Source organism: Cavia porcellus, unplaced genomic scaffold (assembly GCF_034190915.1).
Source record: "Cavia porcellus strain 051 isolate PalLab524CR breed Dunkin Hartley unplaced genomic scaffold, mCavPor4.1 scaffold_16, whole genome shotgun sequence".
Taxonomy (NCBI): domain Eukaryota; kingdom Metazoa; phylum Chordata; class Mammalia; order Rodentia; family Caviidae; genus Cavia; species Cavia porcellus.
The window spans coordinates 38124684-38147592 of record NW_026947499.1 but is presented as its reverse complement, the minus strand read 5'-3'; the positions used below and the strand labels follow the sequence as shown (position 1 = coordinate 38147592).

The 22909-nt window shown below is 39.1% G+C and overlaps 1 protein-coding gene across 43 annotated transcripts in view; it reads right to left on the bottom strand.

The window, feature by feature from the left end:
• The window catches only part of Rbfox1 (RNA binding fox-1 homolog 1), a 2027889-nt gene that overhangs the window by 114999 nt on the left and 1889981 nt on the right, over positions 1-22909 (bottom strand). For 38 of the 43 annotated variants that reach the window (XM_063226464.1, XM_063226453.1, XM_063226450.1 and 35 more), the window contains one exon: positions 2366-2509. In XM_063226464.1, the coding sequence (XP_063082534.1) occupies positions 2366-2509 (144 nt within the window). The remainder of the gene's footprint in view (positions 1-2365; positions 2510-22909) is intronic. The other 5 variants (XM_063226445.1, XM_063226446.1, XM_063226451.1 and 2 more) reach the window with 1 other exon arrangement.

Here is a 22909-nt window from a genome sequence, read left to right as displayed (position 1 = left end):
TGGAGATGTCTCACGTTCAAAGGATTTGAGAAATACCTAATTGGGATTAAAATGTTGTTTCTTACAGTAACTGTGGCCTAAAAGAGGAAACTATGTTAATTCCCTACACTCTAGCTTGGAGAGCAAAACGGAATGTACAGATGTCTTTCAATCTGATTCATGCTGCTAAATGCATCACATAACAAGAATGGTTTTTGTGACCACCAATGTTTGGCCAAGAAGAACAGATTTTTAATGCTAAAATTCCATTTCTTTAGAATGGTGGTTGTAAACAAAGGAGGCCTCAGAATTATTGTAAGGAGTTTATGAATTCATATGTGCTCGATAATTTTTATAGATGAAACCACAAAAAACCTCATACACTTTTCAGAATGGACACAGATGCTCTTTGTGATGAACAGAACTAATTTTAGTGTTAATGAATGTATGCCGCATTTTCTTAATTGATAGATACTAAGTGTATATATCATCTTTTCAAATTGACATCTTGTTAGTTGCTTGAAAATGTTGACTTAAAAAAGGGGGGCTCTGAAACAGGTAGATTTTGATCAAGATTTGATAACAGATAGTACGACAGTCTGGCAAGCTTTTTCTTCTTGCCATCTGTCCTACTTCTGTAAGAACAGAGAAGTTTCGATAGTAATGTGAGCTGGATTGTTAGTCTGTGATTTCTATCTGTGAATACTGTGAATACCCCTATGACTTGACTAGGTAAATTTTAAGATAAGCAAGAAGACCAGGAGGGGAAACACACCCTTAACTAAGGGAGGGAAGTGTGTGTTCCACAATGCATGAAACCATGAAAGACTGCCATACTGGGTCATTAAGGAAACCAAGTATAAATCTAACATCACAGTGACATTTCATGAGTAAAGATGGATTGAAGAGCTAGACATCTTCCAAACCTGATGTGGCAAAGAGAATATAACTTCTCTGGCTGTCCGTCATTCAAATCTGGTCTCACTGCTTTGCACACACTTAACCTCGACTCTAACTTTGAATGCTCTGCACTTTTCAAAGTCATCTTTGACCTGAAAGTGCCCGAGGGTATCTCTGTTCTGCAAGAGTTAGAGGGCTTAACTCAAGGTTATTACCAAATGAGAGAGATAAAAGTGCAAAAGCTGACCTTTTCCTCTGAAATGTCAGGATTCAAGCCTGGGTATCTTAAATATTAGGATGCTTGCTCTGCTTTTGTGTCAGATGCATACTTGATAAGCATCATGTGTGTTAAAGAAATAAAACAGGTAAGCTAACCACTAAACAACACAGCATTTGAGTCTGAAACCAGAGCTCCTTTTTCGTTTAGCGAACACTATCAACTTTACCCAGCACCAGATATATGACATGGGCATCTTCTTATTTCTTTTATAATATTTGTATCTGTCCATAAGTTCTTAAGAGTCACCAATGAACCCACTTTTATTCTAGGTCAAAGGTTAAGAATGTAGATTTCCTATCTGCTATTCAGATACTTGCTACCACTGTTAGGATGTCAGGGTGGAATGAATGACTACATTTTCAAAAACAAATGATATCCAAACTCTGCCATAGCTTTGTATTTTGGTAGAACTAAAACCAAAGAAATTGCAAGCACATCCCTTCCTAAGGGGAATAGTGCAGATATCTTCCAGGAAAGTCATCAGGGTCATAAGGGCTGATGAAGAAACAAAACTTTCATTTATTTTCTCTGGATTAATGGTAATTTATTATTTTTTCTGTGTTTTAACAGGGTGACTGAGCCTCTGTTGCTTTTGATATCAAGTCCTAGGTTGCATTTAATATCACATAAATACCTTTAACTTCTTGTCACTGAGTCCAGGAGAATGCATACTGCAATAATTAAAACAAACTTAGAAACTGGTAGTGTTTTGGATTTTTTTATTGCTTAAAAAATAAGCTTTATGCATAACTAGTTATTCTCTGAAGCTGCATCTGAAATCTCAATGCACAGTGCCTGGGAAAGGGGGACATACAGGGAAATGTTATGAGTCACTGCTCTGGTAAGTTGGCAATTACAAAAACAAGCAGAACCATGATGACTCCCAGTGTTTATTTAAGCTATGACTTGAGGTCTGGATTTGGAGTCAGTCATCAATGGATTTGTGTCAACAGTGGGTAATGTAACAGTTTATTTTTCACTTGACATTCTGATTTACTTATTACAAGACAACACTTTGGTGAAGCAGGAACAGCATTTGAAAAGAAATTACACTACAACTACAAAGGGACCCTACCAAAAGCTACCTATGGAGTAGACTCCAGTGTCTTTCTACTACATAAACATTTTGCTTTAGTTCTGTGAATAGTAGCAACTTACAAGAGAAAGGAAACTCTGATGACTCCAGAAGACAAATGCCATACTTACACCAAACATTTGTCGGAGGTCAGGATCCCGGAACCGGAAGGGGATGTTGGAGACATGGAGCCTCTTGGGCTGAGACTTGTTTTCCGTGCTTTCAGAAGGTTGTGTCTGGGGCTGGCCATCTGTTGGTGCTGCATCATCTGTCTGCTAAAGGAACAAGAGGAAAGTGGGCAGGCTCTGAGTAGACTTCATTGTACAGTCCCAATTTTCTTTTGCTTCCACAAGTAGTAGGAAGATGCCAGAACAAAAGAATAAGGGAAGGAACAACTCATTCATTCATTCATTCAGCAATTATCTTTGAGTGTCCACTGTGTGTTCATCATGCATTTAGGAATGATCAAAGCAGGCAAACATTCCTGCCCCCACAGAGCATAATTCTAGCAGTGGAAAGATTATAAAACCTAATAATAAATTAATATATATTGTGCTTGCTTCAGCAGCACATATATTAAGATAAATAAATATATATTAGAAAAAGGAGATAAGCTTTATGGAGAAAAATAAAGCCAGGGAGGTGCTAGGAGATGCTAAGGCTGAGGTGGAAAGTAAAATCATCATAAAGAAGGGAATAATAATCGCTAAAAAGTATGAGAGTGTTATTTTTTAATTAATGCTGTTCTGAATCTTAGGATATGCCTACATAATTACTGAGGCTATCCAGATAAAATATTGATAAATGTCAAAAACCTGAAAGGGCACTTTGGCATTCTGAAGTCCAAAAAAATCAGCCGATGGACTTACTATTTTTTTTAGTTTTAACTTAGTTTCTTAACTAATACTCCACCTTCTACACTACTGACCACATATGCAGATTTAAATTGAAGTGAAATAAACTCTTTTTTCATTTGCATGAGCTGCACTTAAAGGGCTTAGTCACTACATGTAGACAGTGCTTCCACATTGTTCCATGCAAACATAGCATATTTCCAACTCTCCAGAATGTTCTTCTGAGTTACATTCCTGTAAATGACATGTTATTTGCATAACTCTTTGCTGCTTTCCTCCATCCCCCAATAAAAATAATCCTAGCTACAATGATATTACACTGATACCCACATAAGCTCAGAAACTATGAAAAATGTCACAGTAAGTAACTTTTGGTATCGTAACAGTACTATTACTTCGAATGTACTAAAGTTTTAGGTATTTTCTCTGCAATTAGTGAATGCTACCTGTAGGTGGCAGGAGAGCTGCCCACATTAGATACTTCTCTGAAAGTAAGATGGTGCGTGTACGACAAAGTCTATCAAATTTATGAGCAAGAAATCACTCTCACCTGTTTATAAGCAATTTAGAAGCACATAACTGGCACAAAACTATCAATGTATGCAGTCATGTGTAAAATAATAGCGACTTAGAGAAGGAGGCAATCTTATAGAGTGAAATATAAAAGAAACATTCCAATAACATGGGCATAATTAGCAACTTTCTCATCAACACCGGTATTTACTGGAAGTTTTCATTTGCATTCCTTCCTAACACACACTGAGTTGAATTCTGAAATCAAGATGCCCTGGTGGCTGGCACATCATCCTTCCAAGTTGACTTGGTATCCAAACCCCACCAGATGATTTTTTTCAACATCCAAGTACAATGTCATGACGATGATTGCCATGTAGTCATTTTTCCTAACTGTACAGTGAGTAGGCAGAAAGATGGTGATGCTTTTCCTTACTGGAAAATGCTAAGTAACAAGAGTGTATACCTTTCAAAGATTTGTGAAGACTAAATGCAACATTTAATGTGCCAACTTGGCAGAGCTCCTGGCGTATGGTATATATTCAATAAATGGCAAGTAATTGATTTTTCAGAATGATGTCAAATTAAGAAAATGCTTGGGGGCTGGGGATTTAGCTCAGCAGCATAAGTGCCTGCCTTGGAAGCAGGCAGTCATGAGTTCGATCCCTGGTACAAATAAAAAAATGAAAAAGACAAAAAAAAAAAAAAAAAAAGAAAGAAAGAAAATGCTAGTGTGATGCTCTCTTGGGAGACTAAAGAAGTTTTCACTTTCTTATTCAACATACTTTTACTGAACAACTACTATGTGCTAGACATATAAGTCAGCATTTCCCAGGTGAATGGAAGAGAAAGAGGTATCAAACAACAATTATAATACAGATGGCTTGGTGCTTGGATGAGAGAAAATCACAAATTGCTGAGGGACCTTAACTCAGGAACACACAGCAGCACTGAGATGATGATTAAAGTGGGAGACATCTAAGGATAGGTGGAGGCTGACACTGTACCAACTGACTACAAACATGTGTCAAGATGCAGAGATTTGAAATACTGTTCTACATCTAGGGCACTATATGTGGACTTGGATGTCACAGTACAGGAAACACAGGCAGGACAGATCACACGAGTAAGCAGGGGACTATGTCACAAGTGCCATATATGCAAAGCAAGAACCTGAACAACCTAGAAGCCATCAGGAGCCATTCAACAACCATAGCAGGAATGACCAGCTTGAGACATCAGTGACAAGTGTCTGCTTAGTGGCTAGCAGATGCCCTGATTGAATGAGGACTGCACACATTAATAATAAATGAATGAACAATCACCTTTGCTGCCTTCAAGTGATAAAGAACAACATTAAAACTCAGACTGAAACACAGCAGCCACTGAGGTTTTCCTTGCCAATGAAATAAGGTTTCATTCCACATCCAGGACACTGAGATGAACTTGAATCATGACAACATCAGTTTTCAGAGGGGTAAGAAGTTTTTAGTTCATTACACACGATTCTAAAGTGGGAGCAGAGAGAGCTAACACTGGAGTCTGAGCCAGTCCAGTCCATTTCTCTCATTGCTGTTTGGATGCAAAATTAAAATGAACTCCTCCTCATCCTTAGGAGGAGACTTAGATTTGGATTTGTGCACAACTGCTAAATGTTTTAGCTTAATAAACCTAATTAGGAATTACAGAGATTATGATTAAACATATTAAATGATTAATAGCATTATGCTGCTCATGTGAAAATTAAAATTAATCATCTCTAGTCAAACAGGACTTTGGAGAAATCTTTGCATTGTTTCCTTTGATAAAAACATACTACGCTCAATTAATCATTTTGTATTTTATGTATTTATACAAATGCCCATAAATTGTTACATAGGAATATCTGTGTTAAAACACATTTTAGCAAAAATACATAAAACAAAAAAAGTAACTCAAAACTGTTTCAGACATCGGTGGGTAGAAAGAGAGAAGAGGAGTTGTGGGATCCACAGAGAGAGAGTATAAATAGGAAAAAGTGCTCCTTCAAAGCATATCTGCATACACAGTGCAACACTACAAAGAGAATCAGGACTGCTGAATCACTGGTCCTGTGTGAGAGCTGGGGTCCAGCTCCTTCATTGCTCATCTTGCTGGGGGCAAGGGGTCATATTACCTCTGTAAAACTCAGTTTACTAATATGTAAAGGACAATCATGGTGCAAACCCTAAAGGGCTGTGGTGAGGACCAAGCGCAGGAGGTGTGGGAGGAACCTGCTGCAGAGTAATGTGTTTTAGATTGGTGCAGAAGAGAGCGTGAATTACCCTTAACATCAAATGTGAGCGCTTTCTGTTTTTATGGGAACTTTCAGGGAAATGTTTGGAGTGAACCTGTGTTTAATGTCTCTGCTATACCTTGGCTCTGGGCTGCTCCCTACATGCTCTGTGTTAAGGACTAGTCCTCAACTCCAGTGCTCTGGAAGATGATGAACCTGTAGAGAGGGAAGTCAGTGAGCAGAAGTTAGGTCACCGGGGGTATGCCCTTGAAAGAAATTTGGGACCCCAGCTTTTGTTTCTAAATCTCTCCCCTTTTGCTTTCTGGCAGCCATGAGATGGACAGTTCTCTTCCACATGTGTCCCTTAGGAGGACTGTTCTGCCTTGAGTCCAAGTAACAGGGCCAAAGGATCATGGATTGAAACCATGAGTTAAACTAACGTTTCCTTTTTATAAGCTGGATATTTCAGGTATTCTGTCAAACTGACAAAACTGACCAAGGCAATCTCTGTGTTAATTTTCTGATAAAACAATTTGGTTCCTTAAGCAGGAGAACTTTCTTCTTGTGCAAATCAAAAATTTAATACAAACATACTGCGGGTCATATTCTGCTGGAGACTCTAGGGAACAAAATTTCACTGCCTCTTCTAGCTTCTGGTGGCTCTCACCAGACTCTGGCCATGTGACTCCCATCTCTGTATTCATATGCACGTGGTCTTCTTCACTGTGGGTCTGATTTAAGTCTGCCTATTTTCTTCTCCTAAGAACACAAGCCCACCTTAACTCTAGGATACCTTCTCTACAGTCTTTAACTTAATTATATTTGCAAAGACTCTTTTCCCCAAAGAAAGTCATATTCATTCACAATTCATAAAGGTCAGAACATGAACATACTTTTTGGAGGCTATCATTTACTCCACTACAACCCCCATTAAAACTAGAAGCCCAAAGTACACAAGCTCCTGTGACTGTTACCAAGAAATAGTTTTCTTCTTTTTAAGTACCTCTGGCAGCATGAGGCTCTCTAAAACATTGGCCTCTGCTCAGATGCAAAAAACTTTAAAATAAAAGGAAGAGTGTTCCTTCAAGAGCTGGCACAGTCTCCCATTTGTGAACAGAGGCCAATATAACGAGGCCCCTGACAAAGGAGAGATTTGGGCCTTCTCTCCATCCTCCATTGGCTCAGGTTTCTGCCTTCCTTTCCATCCTCCTATGCTAGAATGTCCCTCAGTCAAATGGGGTCTCTGCAAAGGTCATCAGCTTTCCAGGTCTGAGTCTGTACATTCATAAAATAATAAATATACACCTACCCTAGACTCTATAGAGGGGAATAATGGTATCAAAATCTTTGTGAATGGAAAGGTCCCATGAATACAGAAGGGGGATTATAGTGGTCTTAATATTACTAGCAGCATTAAAATCCATCAGCTTTTGTTTACTGTTTCCTAGGCCCATATATGTGGACAATCCTGAGATGTAGCCTTTCTTGTTGCATAGGAAAGCCCACAGGACACTTTGTGGATGGGAAGGCCATTGTTCTCAAGAGCCAAGTTGCCAGGCAGCACTTGGCCAGGTTTCCCACATAAGCTCATTAGGATCACAATGCCAGCTTCTGCTATGGCCCAGTGTGATGGCCCTATTAGAAGGTAGGGTGTTTGCTGCAGAATTTTTCTTAATAAACAAACTCCCCAGATATCAGCTTAGGTTATAAATGTTAAGAAAACACCACCGGCACTTTAATCTCCTGAAGATCACTTAGTGCTTCCACAAAGACCTTAATAAAGAACCGCAGGACTCCCTTTGCTATAATCGTTCCTAATTCAATGAATAGCTCTAAGCAACCCACTGCTAATCCTAGTGAAATTGGATTTTGATATCGACCAATCCAGGGGTGACTGTTTGAAAGAATAAGCATAGCTCTGTAGAAATATGCACCTTTTTGATTCTGTTCCCACCCCTGCATTCTCTCTTTGAGCTGGGAAGATACTCCTGGGTGCATCTGGTTGGCATCTTCTGATGAGGACCAGGTAACCTGTTAGAGAAGGATGGGTGAAGAGTATTTATGGCTAGTTATCTCTGTGCTGAAACCCCATTCCATTACTTATTGGTCCAGGTACTTAGGCTCTTCTGAGCCTCAGTTTCCTCGGATGCAAGCCAGGATAAGATATTTCAGCACAAAGATTTTTTGTGGCCCCCTAGTGTTGGATCCATCCCAGAGTCTGGATGACTACAATATAGCAGGTGCAAAACTGGGAAGGATACTGTAAAGTTATCAACCAAAGTCAGAATTCACAGAGAAATTACACACACATTGGAAAACTGGGCAAGGAGGGGACAATTAGACTTTCTAGAGAACTGTATATAGTTATACCTGATGGAAGTGGAAGGCACATATATTCATAAGCCTGCACCAAATGTAACTCATGGATGTTGATTAAACAAATTAGTGTAGTACTGTTCAATTAAACACAGTGTAAGCAATATGTGTAATTTTAGAATCTCTAGAAGTCATATTTTTCAAAATTAAAAACATGTGAAATCCACCCAAGAAGTATATTTGTTATAACCTAATTTATCAAACATATTATTTTATCATATAACCAATGTAAGATAAATTTTACATTCTTTTTTGTATTAAGTCTTTGATATCCTCTGCACTTTTATACTTATGGCTCAGGATCTCGATGTGGACACTGACTTTTCATTGGAACACCTTGATCTATATTTAGGCTTTGAAAAATGGACAGCAGAATACTTCAGCTCTTCAAAAGATACTTCAAAGGTTCCTAATAACTGAATCAAGTATCAGTGCTTACATTTAAGGCAAAGTTGACTCGAGTTAAAAAATCAGAATCTTGGTCACATCAGTCATATTTCAAGTACCGAGCAAGTAATATGAGAGAGCCCTGGACAACATCATTACCCTAAATCTTGGAGCCTATGAACAGGTTTCTTTATATAATGAAGGAGTAGGAAGGATGCAGAGGTGAAGTTGCTAATAATCTGACCATAAAGTAAAAAAAGTGATCCTGAATTACTGTGTGGGCCCAACACCACTACCATGATCCTCCTGAAAGTTCACAGATGAAACAGAGAAGAAATCAATATTAGAGCAGAGAGATGTGAAGTGGACTTGGACTGCCACTACTGGTTTTGATGATGGAAAAAGGGAATCATGAGACAAAGGATGAGGAGCCAAAGAGGCAAGAGAACAGACCCTATCACTAGCCCACAGAAGGAAAAAATCATGACAGCTATAACCTCCCACCTTACCTTACTGATACCTGTATTAGGGTTGTGACCCGCAGTTATTACATGATACATTCATGTTGTTGAAGACACTATGTTGTGCTCATTTGCTTTCTGAAGCAGCAGGAAACTATCATCTTCCCTTACTACAAAGCAGAGGTACAGAAGATTTCCTTCATTCCAGAAAATTCTATTGGGGAGCAGTGCTTTAGCACCACAGTGTGTTTGGGTGGCTGAAGACAGGAAATAGGTTTTAAAGGTATGAAACTAGAAAAGGATACACAAAGAGAATGAGTGAGATTTTCCCATGACAACAGTGCCCTCTAACATTAGAAAGATGGTTAAATCTGCTCTAAGTTTCAAGCAACACTTTTGATAATATAAATTATACATTGTCTTGAATGATATCATGAGAACTAAAGACAAAATCCAGCACCCACATTGTTTGGCCTTCTTAGGCAGGTGGCTCCAGTCATAGCATCATGGGAGATGTTTTTCAAAATCTAATTATTTGGGCATTTAACATTCTTTTGTATTACTGAATACTGAACTCAGAGCCTTGCACATAGTAGGTATGCATTGTAGGCATGATCCAACACATCCATCCCTCAGATAGGAGACTGCAGGATTGAACTTAGGATGTCTGCCATATCATGGATTCTTCTTGTCCTTTCATGACCTCTCAAGGTCAAGTAAAAGATGCTCTGCAAAGTCTAAGAACTGACTTACACAACACCTGTGAAGCCTGGTACAGAGAGTAAGGCTCACGGCGGCTGTAACAGTTGTGCTTCAGGTCCAGGCTGAAGCTGAGAGATGAGCTCTGTGAATGAGGGGACAGCATAATCAAGCAACCAACCAGCCACAAACCAACCAAGCAACCAATCAAAAAGCAGACACAGCTAAGCTGCTTCAGATACATTTCCCCCCAGAAGAACCTCCAGGATATGTTCTTTAGCTTTCTGTTCTAGTAAAATACTAGCATCCCAAGGGAAATCTCTCCATTAAATGCATTTTGACTCCTTCTGTCTGGTACATAGTAGGCACTCAGCAAATCTTCCTGAGCCCTTCCAGATTGTTCTTCTGGCCCATCCTTTTCTTTCTCCCCAGCATCCCTGCCTCTGTCTTCTCAGCAGGGGACCCAACATCCAAGATGCACCCCTAACATGTCACAGTTTTCTCTCTGTCAGCCCGGTGACTGTGCACCTTCTTTTCTCTCTTACAGACTTCCTCCCTCCTATCCACAAAACTCCACACAGTGATAAATAAAAAAGTGTACTTTTGAATAGCCAGCTGCTTTTCCTTCTCCACCAATCAAGCTGTTTCTCAAAGAGAGAAGCTTGTGAGTGTCTTCGAGGCATGATTTGATTAAGTTGACAATATTATTTGAGCAATGGTTGAGTACCCACTACGATGTACTTTGGACCAAATTGATTTGTGTAACGAACACTTGCTCTGTCTCTTCTTGCAGTCTGAATAGTGGTCTTGATTTAGCCAGTAATGCTGGGCGCTGAGTGAATTTACAGAGTGCACGGTCTCTCTCTCTCAATCTGCAGAGAGGAACAGGGGCAGCACATGGACTGGCATAATTCAATACATTGTACTAAGCTCAGAAAATAATATCACAGAGCTCTGCAATATACCTATTTGATTTGATTTGTAAACCTGATAAAAAAGCAATCGAGAAAAGTTCATGGGGAAAATATATATGTTCTAAGCAAAACTGTAACTATATTGAATGTGTACAAAGAACCAAAGAATGAAGGGGTGGGAGAAAATCATGCATACTAAATCAACTTCCTGCCCTGCATTAGACAATATTGCACATCCTCCATTTAAAATGAAGTGAGATTGTGCAAAGTTATTTTCCATTAAAAAATAATAATGGTAAGCCCAGGGAATGTGAATTAAAACCTACGTCTCGGGTTTTCTCACAATCCTACTTCAAAACGGGGCTTGCACAGTTCTTCCAGCTTCCTGCTTTTTTCATTTCAGTTCCACAGGCAAACAAATAAGCTAATCACAAGCTTTGGATGTAGTTAAGGCCGTTTCTGCAGCCAGGTGATGCAGATTTTAAAAATGCGTCACATTTCACTCAATTCAAATACTGTAAATTCAATGCTCTGTTCCAGTGATGAAATTCTGCAGAAAGAATTACTAGAGGTCAGAGAAGCCCTGACTCCAAATTCTGTGGCTAGTTTTCATTCCTTGCAAACACCAGATGAACATGAAAGGAGTTTATCACATCAGTAAAGAAGAAGGGCTACAAGGTGTCCATATCAGTCCTCTCTAGCAGCTATAACAAAATACCTGAGGCTTGGCAGCTTAACTAGCACATATTTATATTTCACAGTTCAGGAGGCTGGAAGTCCAAGACCAAGGCACCTTCTCATAAGGGCTCCTTTCCTGGCTTGCTATGGCCTCACAAGTGAGGAGGAGAACTTTGATCATCTTTTCATAAAGACACTAATCCTATCATGGGGCTCCATCTTTGTGATCTTATCTAACCCATATTACCTCCTGAAGTCCCTGTCCCCCAGGCCATCATATGAGGGGTCAGCTTCAACTTATGAATTTGGGGCTAGGCACAAAAATAATATCAAGCAGAGGCCACAGAACCTGGAAAAAGGTAAGCATACAAAGGTAGAGTAAAACACATAGTATGTGTTTACATTTTAAGAAAATTACTGCAGTAAAAGATACACTGTCATTAGTCCCCATCAAAGCACTGCCCCTGTCTTGAAACACACTTATCGTGTCATTCTTGCCATTTTCCAAAGCAGTTCTGGAAGTCCTCTTTTGTGAGCATCTTTATAAGGTGTGATCTAAAATGTAACGAATGCTGGTGCCCCATATCATTCAGTGGAAATCCAGGCTAGTGAAAACACTACAGCATCCTCATCTACTTTGTTAGAGGATCTGACACCATGAGCTTCCAACTCTTTACTAAGATCAAAATGACTGTAAAAGAACAACATTTTCAATTGAGTCAGAACTTCGAGGCAGCTAGGAAAGTGTAACTAAAGACACTAATGGAAGAAAACTTGTAGAAACCCTTCACAAAACGGCAAGAATGATGGGATGAAATGTGTCAAAAGAGGAGGAATATGGAGGGATGGTAAGGTGTAATTAACTGTTTTTTTTTTTCTAACTTAAAAATTCACTGTATCTTTTGATCACACCTTTAAATTCATCCCAGAAAGGAACACGACTTATTCAACTTAAAATATGTTTTTTTGTCATGAAGGCTGGTAACAGTAACTAATGCGTCAACTCTTCTTGCTGATGGGTGTCTACTCCTCTGACATTGGCGGGGTAGGACTCCAGACAGCTTTAGACCTTTGGTCTTTTTCTCTAATTTTATTATATTTATGAGTCAAAGCTACAGGAGCAACTGGTAGGCACCCTGACGAATTCTCCATAACAGTTTTGCCTGTCCTGTAGCTTTGAAGGGTGCCAGCCAAGCCTTTTCCTTTATAAACATGCAGATACATCTCTATGTCAATATCAGCCACCCTGGAATCAAGTTACCCCCAGAATTCTGCCTTCATTTTACTCTGTGGCTTCCTAAAGATGTGCCCAATGGTCTTGAAGCTCTAGAAGTTTCCAGCTCCCCTCCTAGCAGGCAGTGGCTTTATTATTGCGCCCTATAGGGACTCCTGCAGTTTTCTCCTCTCCTGGCCAAAATTTCTTGTTTTTCATTAATCCTCTGTCCCATCCAGAAGCTAAAGCCAAGTCAAACATCAATTTAAAAAGAATTTCTGATATTTTATAGTAAACCCTCTATTTCATCTAGGTCAAAGATTTTTTCCCTTAGTGTATTATGCAAGATTCAAATTAACACAAGGCAATTCTATACATTATGCTAATCTTTCAGGTCTAAGAAAATTGCTGAAAGCACAGTTCAGTTGCACAAAATGGGAGACACATTTAAGATGATGATGCATTAACATCTCAGTGAACATCTCTAGGTTTTCCTTACTAATTGCTTGTTTCTTTGGATAAATACTGCATTCAGAGACCAGGACTCCAGGGGTTTTGTTCTGAAACTATTGAGAGTTTTTCTAGTATTCACTGAGACATAGATACTATTATTTTTCAACACTGATATGTTTATTCATATAAATCTGACAGTCAACAAATCCTGCCATGTGTAGTATACAATTTCTGCAAATTGAAAGGATTCAGGTGATTTTCAAGTTCCAAATCTGATTTGTAAGTAGACTAATTTCTCTTGCACCTTTGGGTAAGGAGCAAAGTACGTACACGTTAGAAAATGAAAATGTTAAGAAATACAAATATAAATCTGAACATATAAATGTTTTCACCTGCTTTCTAGGGTGTTCTTTAGCTGGACAGGGGGAGCAAATTGTTTCTTAAAAGACAATAGAGTGAATGCTTTGGCTTTGTAGACTATGCTTGTTTTGTTTGCACAGGAAGGTGGGTACAGATGATAAGAAAACAAATGAACTATGTCTGTGGCTGTTTTTCAACAAAAATTTATAAAAACAGACAGTAGGTCAGATGAGGTCTGTAGATAATACTTTTCATGCTACCCTTAGAGGAACAAATATCCCAATTTGTTCCTCATTATCAGAGCTTCAGTTTAAAGCTCAGAGTTTTTGCTAATATAAAGAGTATTTTCTAGATGCAAGGGGGAAATGATGAATAACACATGATGGATTAAGATATGATAAATTAAAATGATAAATTGGGAACTCTGCGAGCTCCCAATTCTGTAGGAGAGAAAGTGGCAAACCATACACCCCAGAAAACAGCGGTTAAGGTGTCTAGGTGAAGGACCATCTAAGAGAAAGTCTGATTTATTTAGAAAATCAGTTTTTATGCATTAGCAGAGTGCACTAAACCATATTTTGGTGTCCTAAAAACTCAACTCTTGAAGAAACAGCAACACCCACAAATCCTGCAGATATCTGTTATTTAGTTATGTTATTCATGGCTTTCCTGAGAAGATAGTAAGACTTGAAGTGATAAGGGTTGGTAAACATGGTGGAGTGTGCCCTTAGTTAAGTCATTTGGCTTGAGTATCCACTTCTTCAAATCTAAGAAAGGAATGGCCATACCTACTTCTCTTCTTGAGTCAAAGAGAAACAAGATTTTGGTCCAGAAAATGCTTTGACGGTTTCAATGTGTTGTGTATTTATAGCCAGCAATGGCCATTTCTTTTGGATATTCTACATAAATAACCAGATTGGGTCTTGCAGCAGACTAACAATAGGGAAACCAATAATATATCAATGAGGGGGACCTTTCAGTTTAGGACACTTGAAATCCAGTTCAACTGCTGTCATCTTCTCTCTGCATCACGTTTTGGGGTTGGAATTTAGAGGACTTGCATAAGTGAAGATATTGAATTCTGTCATCTTATAGGTACCTGTAACATCTACAAAACTAAAGGCTCAGAGATTCAGGTAGGGGTGGAATGAGGAGCTCACTTTTGGTAAGGGCCTGTTTGCCACCTTTAGCAAGACCCAGGTTTTCTGTTCTGACAGGTAAACAGGTTTGCCTATGACTGGAGGTCTGCAGAGATTAACATGGTCTATATCGCCCTGTCTCCAAATGCGGTCTGGCAAACACTTCTGTCTAAGTCAGCAGGGGAAGAGTGTTGAAAATTAAGATTCCTGGACCCCACTTTGTGATCATTCATTCATGACATGATGCCAAGAAGGACCTTTTACAAGATTCCCATGGGGGACTGACATGCCCCCATGTTTTAAGAGCCACTCCTTTGCTCTGGAGGGTGAAAATAGTATGATACTATGTGTCTGAACTGGGGACCAGCTAGGAATAGATTGCTGGTGCTCAACTGTTTGTCTTGCACACAAAACTTCACTTGTCTACAGCTTACATACCCTCCTGTAGGATAGATATTTGTGAATTCCTTCATTCCAAGGTTATCATGTGCCTGCCTTCTCTGGATGGGGTAGAGCTCCAAGTAGGTGCTGTTTCAAATGGTACCTCTGGTTAAAGTCAAGCAAAACTTCCTCATAGACCTCAGATGTGTCCTACTTTCCATAAGCATATATGCAAATGGAAGAAGGGATAAAATGTATCATAATGCAATCATAGAGCTGACTTACACCCAGATAGAACGTGCAGATGGTATGGCTCAGCACTGACTCTAATTATTTAGTACTTTTGACCTTTTATATTGAATGTGAGATTATAAGCCACATTTCCCATTTAGTCCAGACTTGAAGCTTCTCAACATTTTATTGTATTTGCCCAAAACTTTGATGAAAGACCTCTAAACCATGCCCCTGCATTGGCTGCAATGAAACAGAATCACTGCCTTCTTCACTACAAAGTAACCATACTTCATAGGGTAAAAGAAAATAAAACTTGAAATATATTTATTCAGCTTAAAAGAAAGAAAGAGGGAGAGAAAGAAAAATAGAGACACAGAGAGAGAGAGGAAGAAAGAAAGAAAGAAAGAAAAAAAGAAAGAAAGAAAGAAAGAAAGAAAGAAAGAAAGAAAGAAAGAAAAAGAAAATTATTTAATAAGAATGGAAACTCATTTAATATAACTCCCCATGACCAAGTGCTAGGAATGTGAATCCCATCTGCATCTTTCAGATGTTTATTATATGATATGGCATTTTTATATGCTTTTTTCAGATGTCTTCTTATAAAGGCCCCTTGGAATGGCTCAGGAATTTCCATGTGCACCAAGATCATCATGGGGCTCTTTAGAAATGTAGATTTTGAGGCTGAACCCTCTTCAGGGCTGACTTCTGTTACTCTGGCATGGAGAGTGACATGTTGGAACTTGCTTAACCTACTTTGTGAGTGCCCACTATGACTTTGTCAGGAACTGCATCATCCTGATGGTAAAACAACCTATGATACAAATTACATTACATAAATCAACAATTAAAGTATACAAAGGGGCCACAGATAGAACTCATCCTTTCCAAATTTTCACAATCTGTTTCCCTCTTATGTAATATTCCACTGCTTATTATAATGGTATATTTGAAAACCTTTAAGAAGTTTAATATTGCACATCTTTTTCTAACTCTGTATTGGAAGATGAGGCATTAGCAGCTTGCAATATACCATGGTTGCATTTACACTATGGATATTGGCAAATGTTTCAAAATTACTTCCTGAACCCCCTCTACAACCATCTCTTACAGCTTGTTGTTCAGTGTTCTTCAAACATTCTCCAACACAAATGCATATTGCTAGTGCCATACTGGGTGGAGCCAGTAATGTGCATTTGCAACGTGTATACCAGGCAGTTCTTTTTATATTTTAAAAATAATAAAATCCAACAGAACAAAGCCAATTAAAACAATGCATCAAACTTGGTACAGAACTTCAAAGCAGGATACTAGGAAAACAAAAACAGCTACTATAATACATCTTGCTATCTTCACAATAATTGTCCATTCTACTAGGTATAGCAAAATCAAAAACAAAACAGAATAAACCAATCAAAACAGAATATTGAATAAATCAACACAATTAATCAGAACAAAGCAAAACTGTCAGAATGATATTGGACTTCAAAGACAAGATAGCAGGAAATCCTCCATATTTGCTATATTGCATATGGTCACCCTCCTAAGAGATGCTCAGACCGCTGGTCCTAGGCCTGAAAAATCAACCAAACAATATAAGCATTTAGTTGCTTTATGTACCTTAGTTCATATCAAATCAGTCTGTCCTCCAAACCAGCAGGTTGCGTATGGTGAGAAGGGGGCGGCGACAACACTATGTTTGATTCTTGGCCCACAAGCTGGAGCCGGTAGGCTCACGAGCGACACTATCTGACTTTTCTCTCACTGGAAACCACACAGCTTGCTCGGTTTACCAGGAAGGTTGGCTAGCAAATTTCTTGGTGATTCTAATAAAAGTGGTTTCTTGGCTGTCATTTAGTAAAACACTGACAAGGGCCTAGAAAAAGACAAGTCCCTGATAAGATATATTTTGGTCATTTTCCAGTTGCCTTAAAATTCTGTGCGTAAAGATAATTTCTGGTATTGATCACAGTCTCAAATATAAAACAAGAAAGACCTAGGGTCCAGACATGGCCCTATGACTTCAACATGACACTAAGCAAACTACTTCATACCCATAAAATCTTAGTTCCCTCATCTGTGAAGTGGGTTTTTAAAACTCACTTGCAGATTCACAATAAAGCATAATGATGTTAAGAATACAGCATTGTCTCACAAATAATAATTATTTGATAATTGATATTGTTAATGATGATCATAATGATAATGCTAGTATTGTTTTTAATAGGGGCATTTGGGAGAAAGTCCATGAAATCATGGAAATAGTTGATGGCTACCAAACTAACTTAGTGATTCATGTGACTTTATATTAAGCTTACTTAGCAATCTGAAATTAAGAAGGTTTCAGAAGACACCAATTTCACTCCATTTCAATTTTCAATAGTTACATTCCAATAACATCAAGGAGGGTTTACCGCTTTATGATGACTATATTATGGGTCCTCATAATCACTTCCTGACTGGGTACTAAAACAGTACCCATTTCATAAGTAAGGAGAACAAAGCCCAGGAGGGGTCCCCACAAATAGGAAGCAGAAGAGTGGGTCCTGGAGCCCAGATTTTGGACTTTGCAATCACTTCCTTCCCCTAACACCTTCCTGTGAGTAACACTGCTATCAATAGGAGATTGTTAAAGCTGAAAACAAAAACTAACCCAAAAATTGAAAATTCAACTATAGTTTGTTTCCAATTAAATTACTTTTGAAAAATTCATGATATTCTAGAGTTGCCCGAGACCCTGAAGGATTATTGGTTCTTGGACGGTGTTGCCACCCAAGAAAGAGGTTAGAGTTATATGGACAAATTTTTGATGAATTTTGCTGTTCTATGTCGAGTTGTGTTTCACACACCATAACTTTAAAGAAAAGAAAGGAACATGTCAGTGTGACAGGAGAAGCGGTATAAAAGCAAGATAATGATACAGCATTGGGAGATTCCTAGCTTTCAGATCTCACCAAAAAACTATGTGATCTTGGGCAAAACTTGAGACTTCCCCAAGCCTCATCAATAGTGGTAAGAGTACTTACATTTTATATTATTTTGAAGACTTCACAAATTCTGGATTACCTAAAGTTCTTCACAGAATGCTCCATGAATTAAGAAATCAGCAATTGTCAATCTCTTCTTTCAATTTAGAAGTTAATATTTAGGTTCAAAAACATCCACCAAACACTGTGTACTGGGTACGGTTTAAGTGCTCAAAGAGAATAGTAGAAAAACAAGGAAAAAAATCTCTCCTTGAAGGAACTTAGGTCTTAGTGAGGGAGGAAAAGATAAGCCACAGCATAATACATGAGAGTCTGGCTGCATCTGTGAGAAGTGTGAATACCACAAGACTAGACACTTGACAGAAGGAAAGGATCCCGGGGTGCTGGGGTGGGTGTGAAATTTGCCATGGATGGCTTTTGCAAAGGTGTCAATTGTGATAAAGAAGGGTGAGCTGCAGACACAGCTCAAAGGGTAATGTCCAGTCACAGAGACAACCCTGCAAAGGTCTTGGAGTGGGGAAGTGATGAAAAGAGAGGTTGGGACAGCGTATCCCAGGGAAGGAGGGCAGGGGGTGATGCAGAGATACAGAGACAGGGAGGAGGGGCAGGTCATACCCATCTCTGCAGCCTGCTGGAGAAGCTCTGCCTTCCTAAAACATTTCATATTTATGAAATCACTTCACATTTACAGAAGAGTTGCCAAGACAGTACATGGAGTTCTGACATACTGTACTTTGGCTCCCTTTAATGCCAAAATCTCACCTAACCATGTGCATTTTATCAAAACTCAGACATTAGTTATAAGAAGTCGACATTAGTCTACCACCATAAACTAAACTACAGATTTTTATTGAAATGTCCTCAGCTTTCCCACTAATGTCTTTGTCTCGGTTCAGAATCCAATCTAGGATCTCAAGTTGCATTTATAGGATTTTGGCTTTTACTCCAACGGAAATAAGAGAGTCCCTAGAAGGCTTTTAGCAAAGGAAGGAGATGAAATGACTTATGTTTTAGCAAGATATCTGCCGTTTTCTTTCTCTACTTATATCAGAACTCAGAATAAGAGGATAGGAGGATTACTGGAACTGTGATTTAATAGGCTCTCACTACCCTCCCTTACGCTGCCCACAAGGATAGCAAATGTCGCTTATCAGAGCAATATGGAAAGAAATGGCCAGAGACAATTATCAGGCACTTTATAAATACATGATGATATGTAAATGCTAAATAAGAAACATAATATTCATTTCCTTAGTGTTCAACTTGACTTTTATTACGGCAAATGCTAATTGTTTCAACACCTAGAATTTATGTTACTTCTTTCACTCCAATAACCAACTATTTTCAATTTCTATTTTCTTAATTGTCTGAACTATTAAGCTCGCTTGGTTAAAACATGGAGATAACGTGGCCAAAATTACAGGTCTGGTGTCAGGCTTTTGATTTTGGACAAGAAAGGGGAACAAAACACTGAGGACTTGGAAGAACCATCCTATATTGGATCACATTAAGTTAGAGATGTTAGGTGCTTGGTTTATAGTACCTGTACCAATTTATTAGAATTTATTGAAGTTCAAAGTTAGCTCCTCAGTTATGTAACTGTAGCACAGTGAACATACGTATATTGCTCCTGAGGAAACTGTGTTATTCCAACTACATGACAAAAACCTGACTTTCTTCATTGAAATCTTTTCTCTAGCATGTGCTGTGCAACCTGGACTATATTAGCTAACATCTCTGTGCTCAGGTTGCTAAATAACAAATGAACTTTTACATAAGAGTACATTAAAATATAGCATTGCTAGGAGGATTAAACTGCATGGAAGCATATAATACAACGCCAAAAAGATAGTCATCAGTGATTAACTGATCCTGGGATGCCTGTAGATATCTATGTCCCTTCAGCTATCATTTTTACTTCTTTAAACTGTCTCCTAGAATAGTTCCTGGTAAGGTAAACTATCTGTTAGTTTTCCTATCAGTGAGAGTAGGTTGTAAGCTCAGTTACCAATGCCTGGGTCCTCTTCTATTCTCTTTCCCAAAGCCTGACACTGAGCCCAGCATTCCCTGTGGCTTCTGAGAGAACTGAGCTTTGCAAAATACTCCCAGCCTAGGTGCCGTGGAAGTTGGACACTGCTGTCTACCACAAATCTTGTAGAGGGGACCAGCCTCTTCGGCTCAGGAGCTCAACAACATTGGGCTGTGAGTACCCAAATATGAGGACAAGTGTTCAGACTTCACGTGGGCATGTAAGAAACGGCAGCTAACAATCCATCCTGGTAAGTCTGAGCAGTGCCTTCTGCAGTAAGCTACAGGCTAACCTTGTGTACAGCTCACTTGGAGACCTGCGAACTGTGCCTTTTGCTGAATGCGGCTCCTTCCTCTGCTGGAGTCTTTACCACTATTCTGGAATACCTTGCAGCCCTGTGAATGTGACAGTCATCCTCAGCTGGTCTGCAAGATTTAGCCTATCTCTGTTATCCTTCGTGGGGAGGGAGGAAAAGAGGAAGAGGAAGAAAAGAAGAGGAGAGATGAGTAGAGGAGGGGAGGGAAGGGGAGGGGAGGGAAAGGAGGGATGGCGCATACCTAGTTCCTCCTGGAATACCTTATGTGCCTAGTGAGAGGACAAGAGATGTGTCAGCGAATTTTAAAAGTGACAACTGGGTCATGTAAAAAGAAATTGACAAAAGAAGTGCTTGAGATACAAATCACCTAAGGTTCTGAACTTCTCTCTGCTCCTACAATGCATGTTGAGAATTGCGTTGGGGTTTAGCTCAGGTGTCACCATAGAAAGCATCATTATCAATAAACACTGGCTGAATGGTCATTGCAGCTATTAGCCCTCGGAGGCTGTTCATTCAGTTTAACTCAGTAGCTTTTTTGAAGACAGTCTAATGCTTAAAAGAACACATTTGCAAAAGGTCATTTAACATCGTGTTCTCTTCTGAGGCTAAAGCATCCACCTTTAGCTGCTCCACAAACCCCTGCTCTTGGTTCCATTTTTATAATCTCCTTTAACTATAAAACAACACCACAGAATATAAGGCTTATGTAAGAAACTGTAGCTACTGACTGAAATTCTCACAGATAAATAAATGAAGAAACATGCCTGGCAGCTGGGTGTGGTGGCTCAGGCCTATCCCAGCACTTGGGAGGCTGAGGCAGGAAGATCATTGCAAATTCGAGACCAGCCTGGGCTACAAAGTGAGCTCAAGGCCAGCCTGAACTGCATAGCGAGACCCTGTCTCAAAAAAGACAAAAAGAAAAAAAAAAAAAAAAAAAAAAAGAAAAGAAAGAAACATTCCTGGGGATAAGGTAAAATTTCACTATGGAAAAAGACAAACTCAAATCCAGAGAGAGAGAGAAAAAAAAAAGCACCCTTCAAACAAAAATATAAGGATCAAGGTGGATTCTCTACCATGCCAGCATAAGAATAAAACACCAGTGGCCTGCTTCTGGTCATGGAATAAAACATAATAAAGAATGCAAATCTCATCAAATGAAAATAAGAGACGATAAGGTCTCTACTCTGGACATCAAAGAGGATGGAGGAGCAGGGGATGTGGACACAGGGCCTTTGCACTTGTTGGAATGTTCCTTCTATGATTTTGTCATATGAACGATAGGCTGTTTATTCTCATGTCACAGCAGATGTAGCTCTACACAAAACCTTTCCCTGAAAAATCATGCAGTAGTATGGTTTTAAAAATCCCTGTTAATTTCTGTGGTACAAATATTTAATCATGGCTTACCTCAAGTCATCAAAATGACATCACTGAACACTGGGATGGTATGACAACAGCCTTTGCCTAATTCCCTGCATCCCACTCCTCCTCAGTCCTGTAACCCACTCTGCCCACTCCTATGCAGGGTCTTTATCCCCTTTCAGTAATTCTTACATCCCTCCCTTCCTCCAAACTGTGTATGAGATATGATCCAAATTTATGGGGAATGTTTAAATTTAAAAAAATTATTACATTAAAAGACTTTACCATAAATCCCCCTTAATGCTTTGAACATATTTATTTCATCATTCTTGCCATTTTCAGATGCAGTTCTGGAAATACTCTTTTTGTGAGTGTCTTTATAATGTATGACCAAAAATACAATAAGTCCTCTGCTGAGTGCCAGGAGTTGGGCTTGTAAAACCATTACAGTATAGCCTCAACCACTTCATTCACAGAGACTGGCACCACAGGACTCCTTGGCCCTTCTCCCCAAATCAAAACGATCATGAAGATAAATGTTTTGAATTGGCTCAGGTCATCAAGGTAGCCATGATACATAACTAAAGATAATCATGAAACAGGACTTCCAGAGCTGCTTCAGAAAGTAGCAGAAATAATGGGATAAGTATATTTGCCACAAGAAACAGTGTTCTGAAGCAGATTTATGGCAGTGTGTCTTTTACTGTAATACACCTTTTAAAAATTTATATATTCACCATATTGTTCAATCATGGCGCATGCCATCAGCGGAGCAGTGATCTCACCTGATAGGGGCTCTCACCTGACAGGTGGGCCCCCAGCACACAGCGTTGATGCCAGCATCTGCCCCCAAACACTTCTTACTTGAGCCCACTCCTTGCTCTGTGGCTTGGAAGTTCTCTCCAGGCCCTTGAGCTGGGGCTGCTATTGGTTTATCTTGCTTATTTTTCTTCTATTATTATTTCCAACTGTCTAGTGTTTGACACCCTTGTTTCTTATCTGTTGATCTTTTTTTTTTTTTTTTTTCTTTAAGTTACCTAGGACAGCAATGTAAGCCCAGTGCCTCAT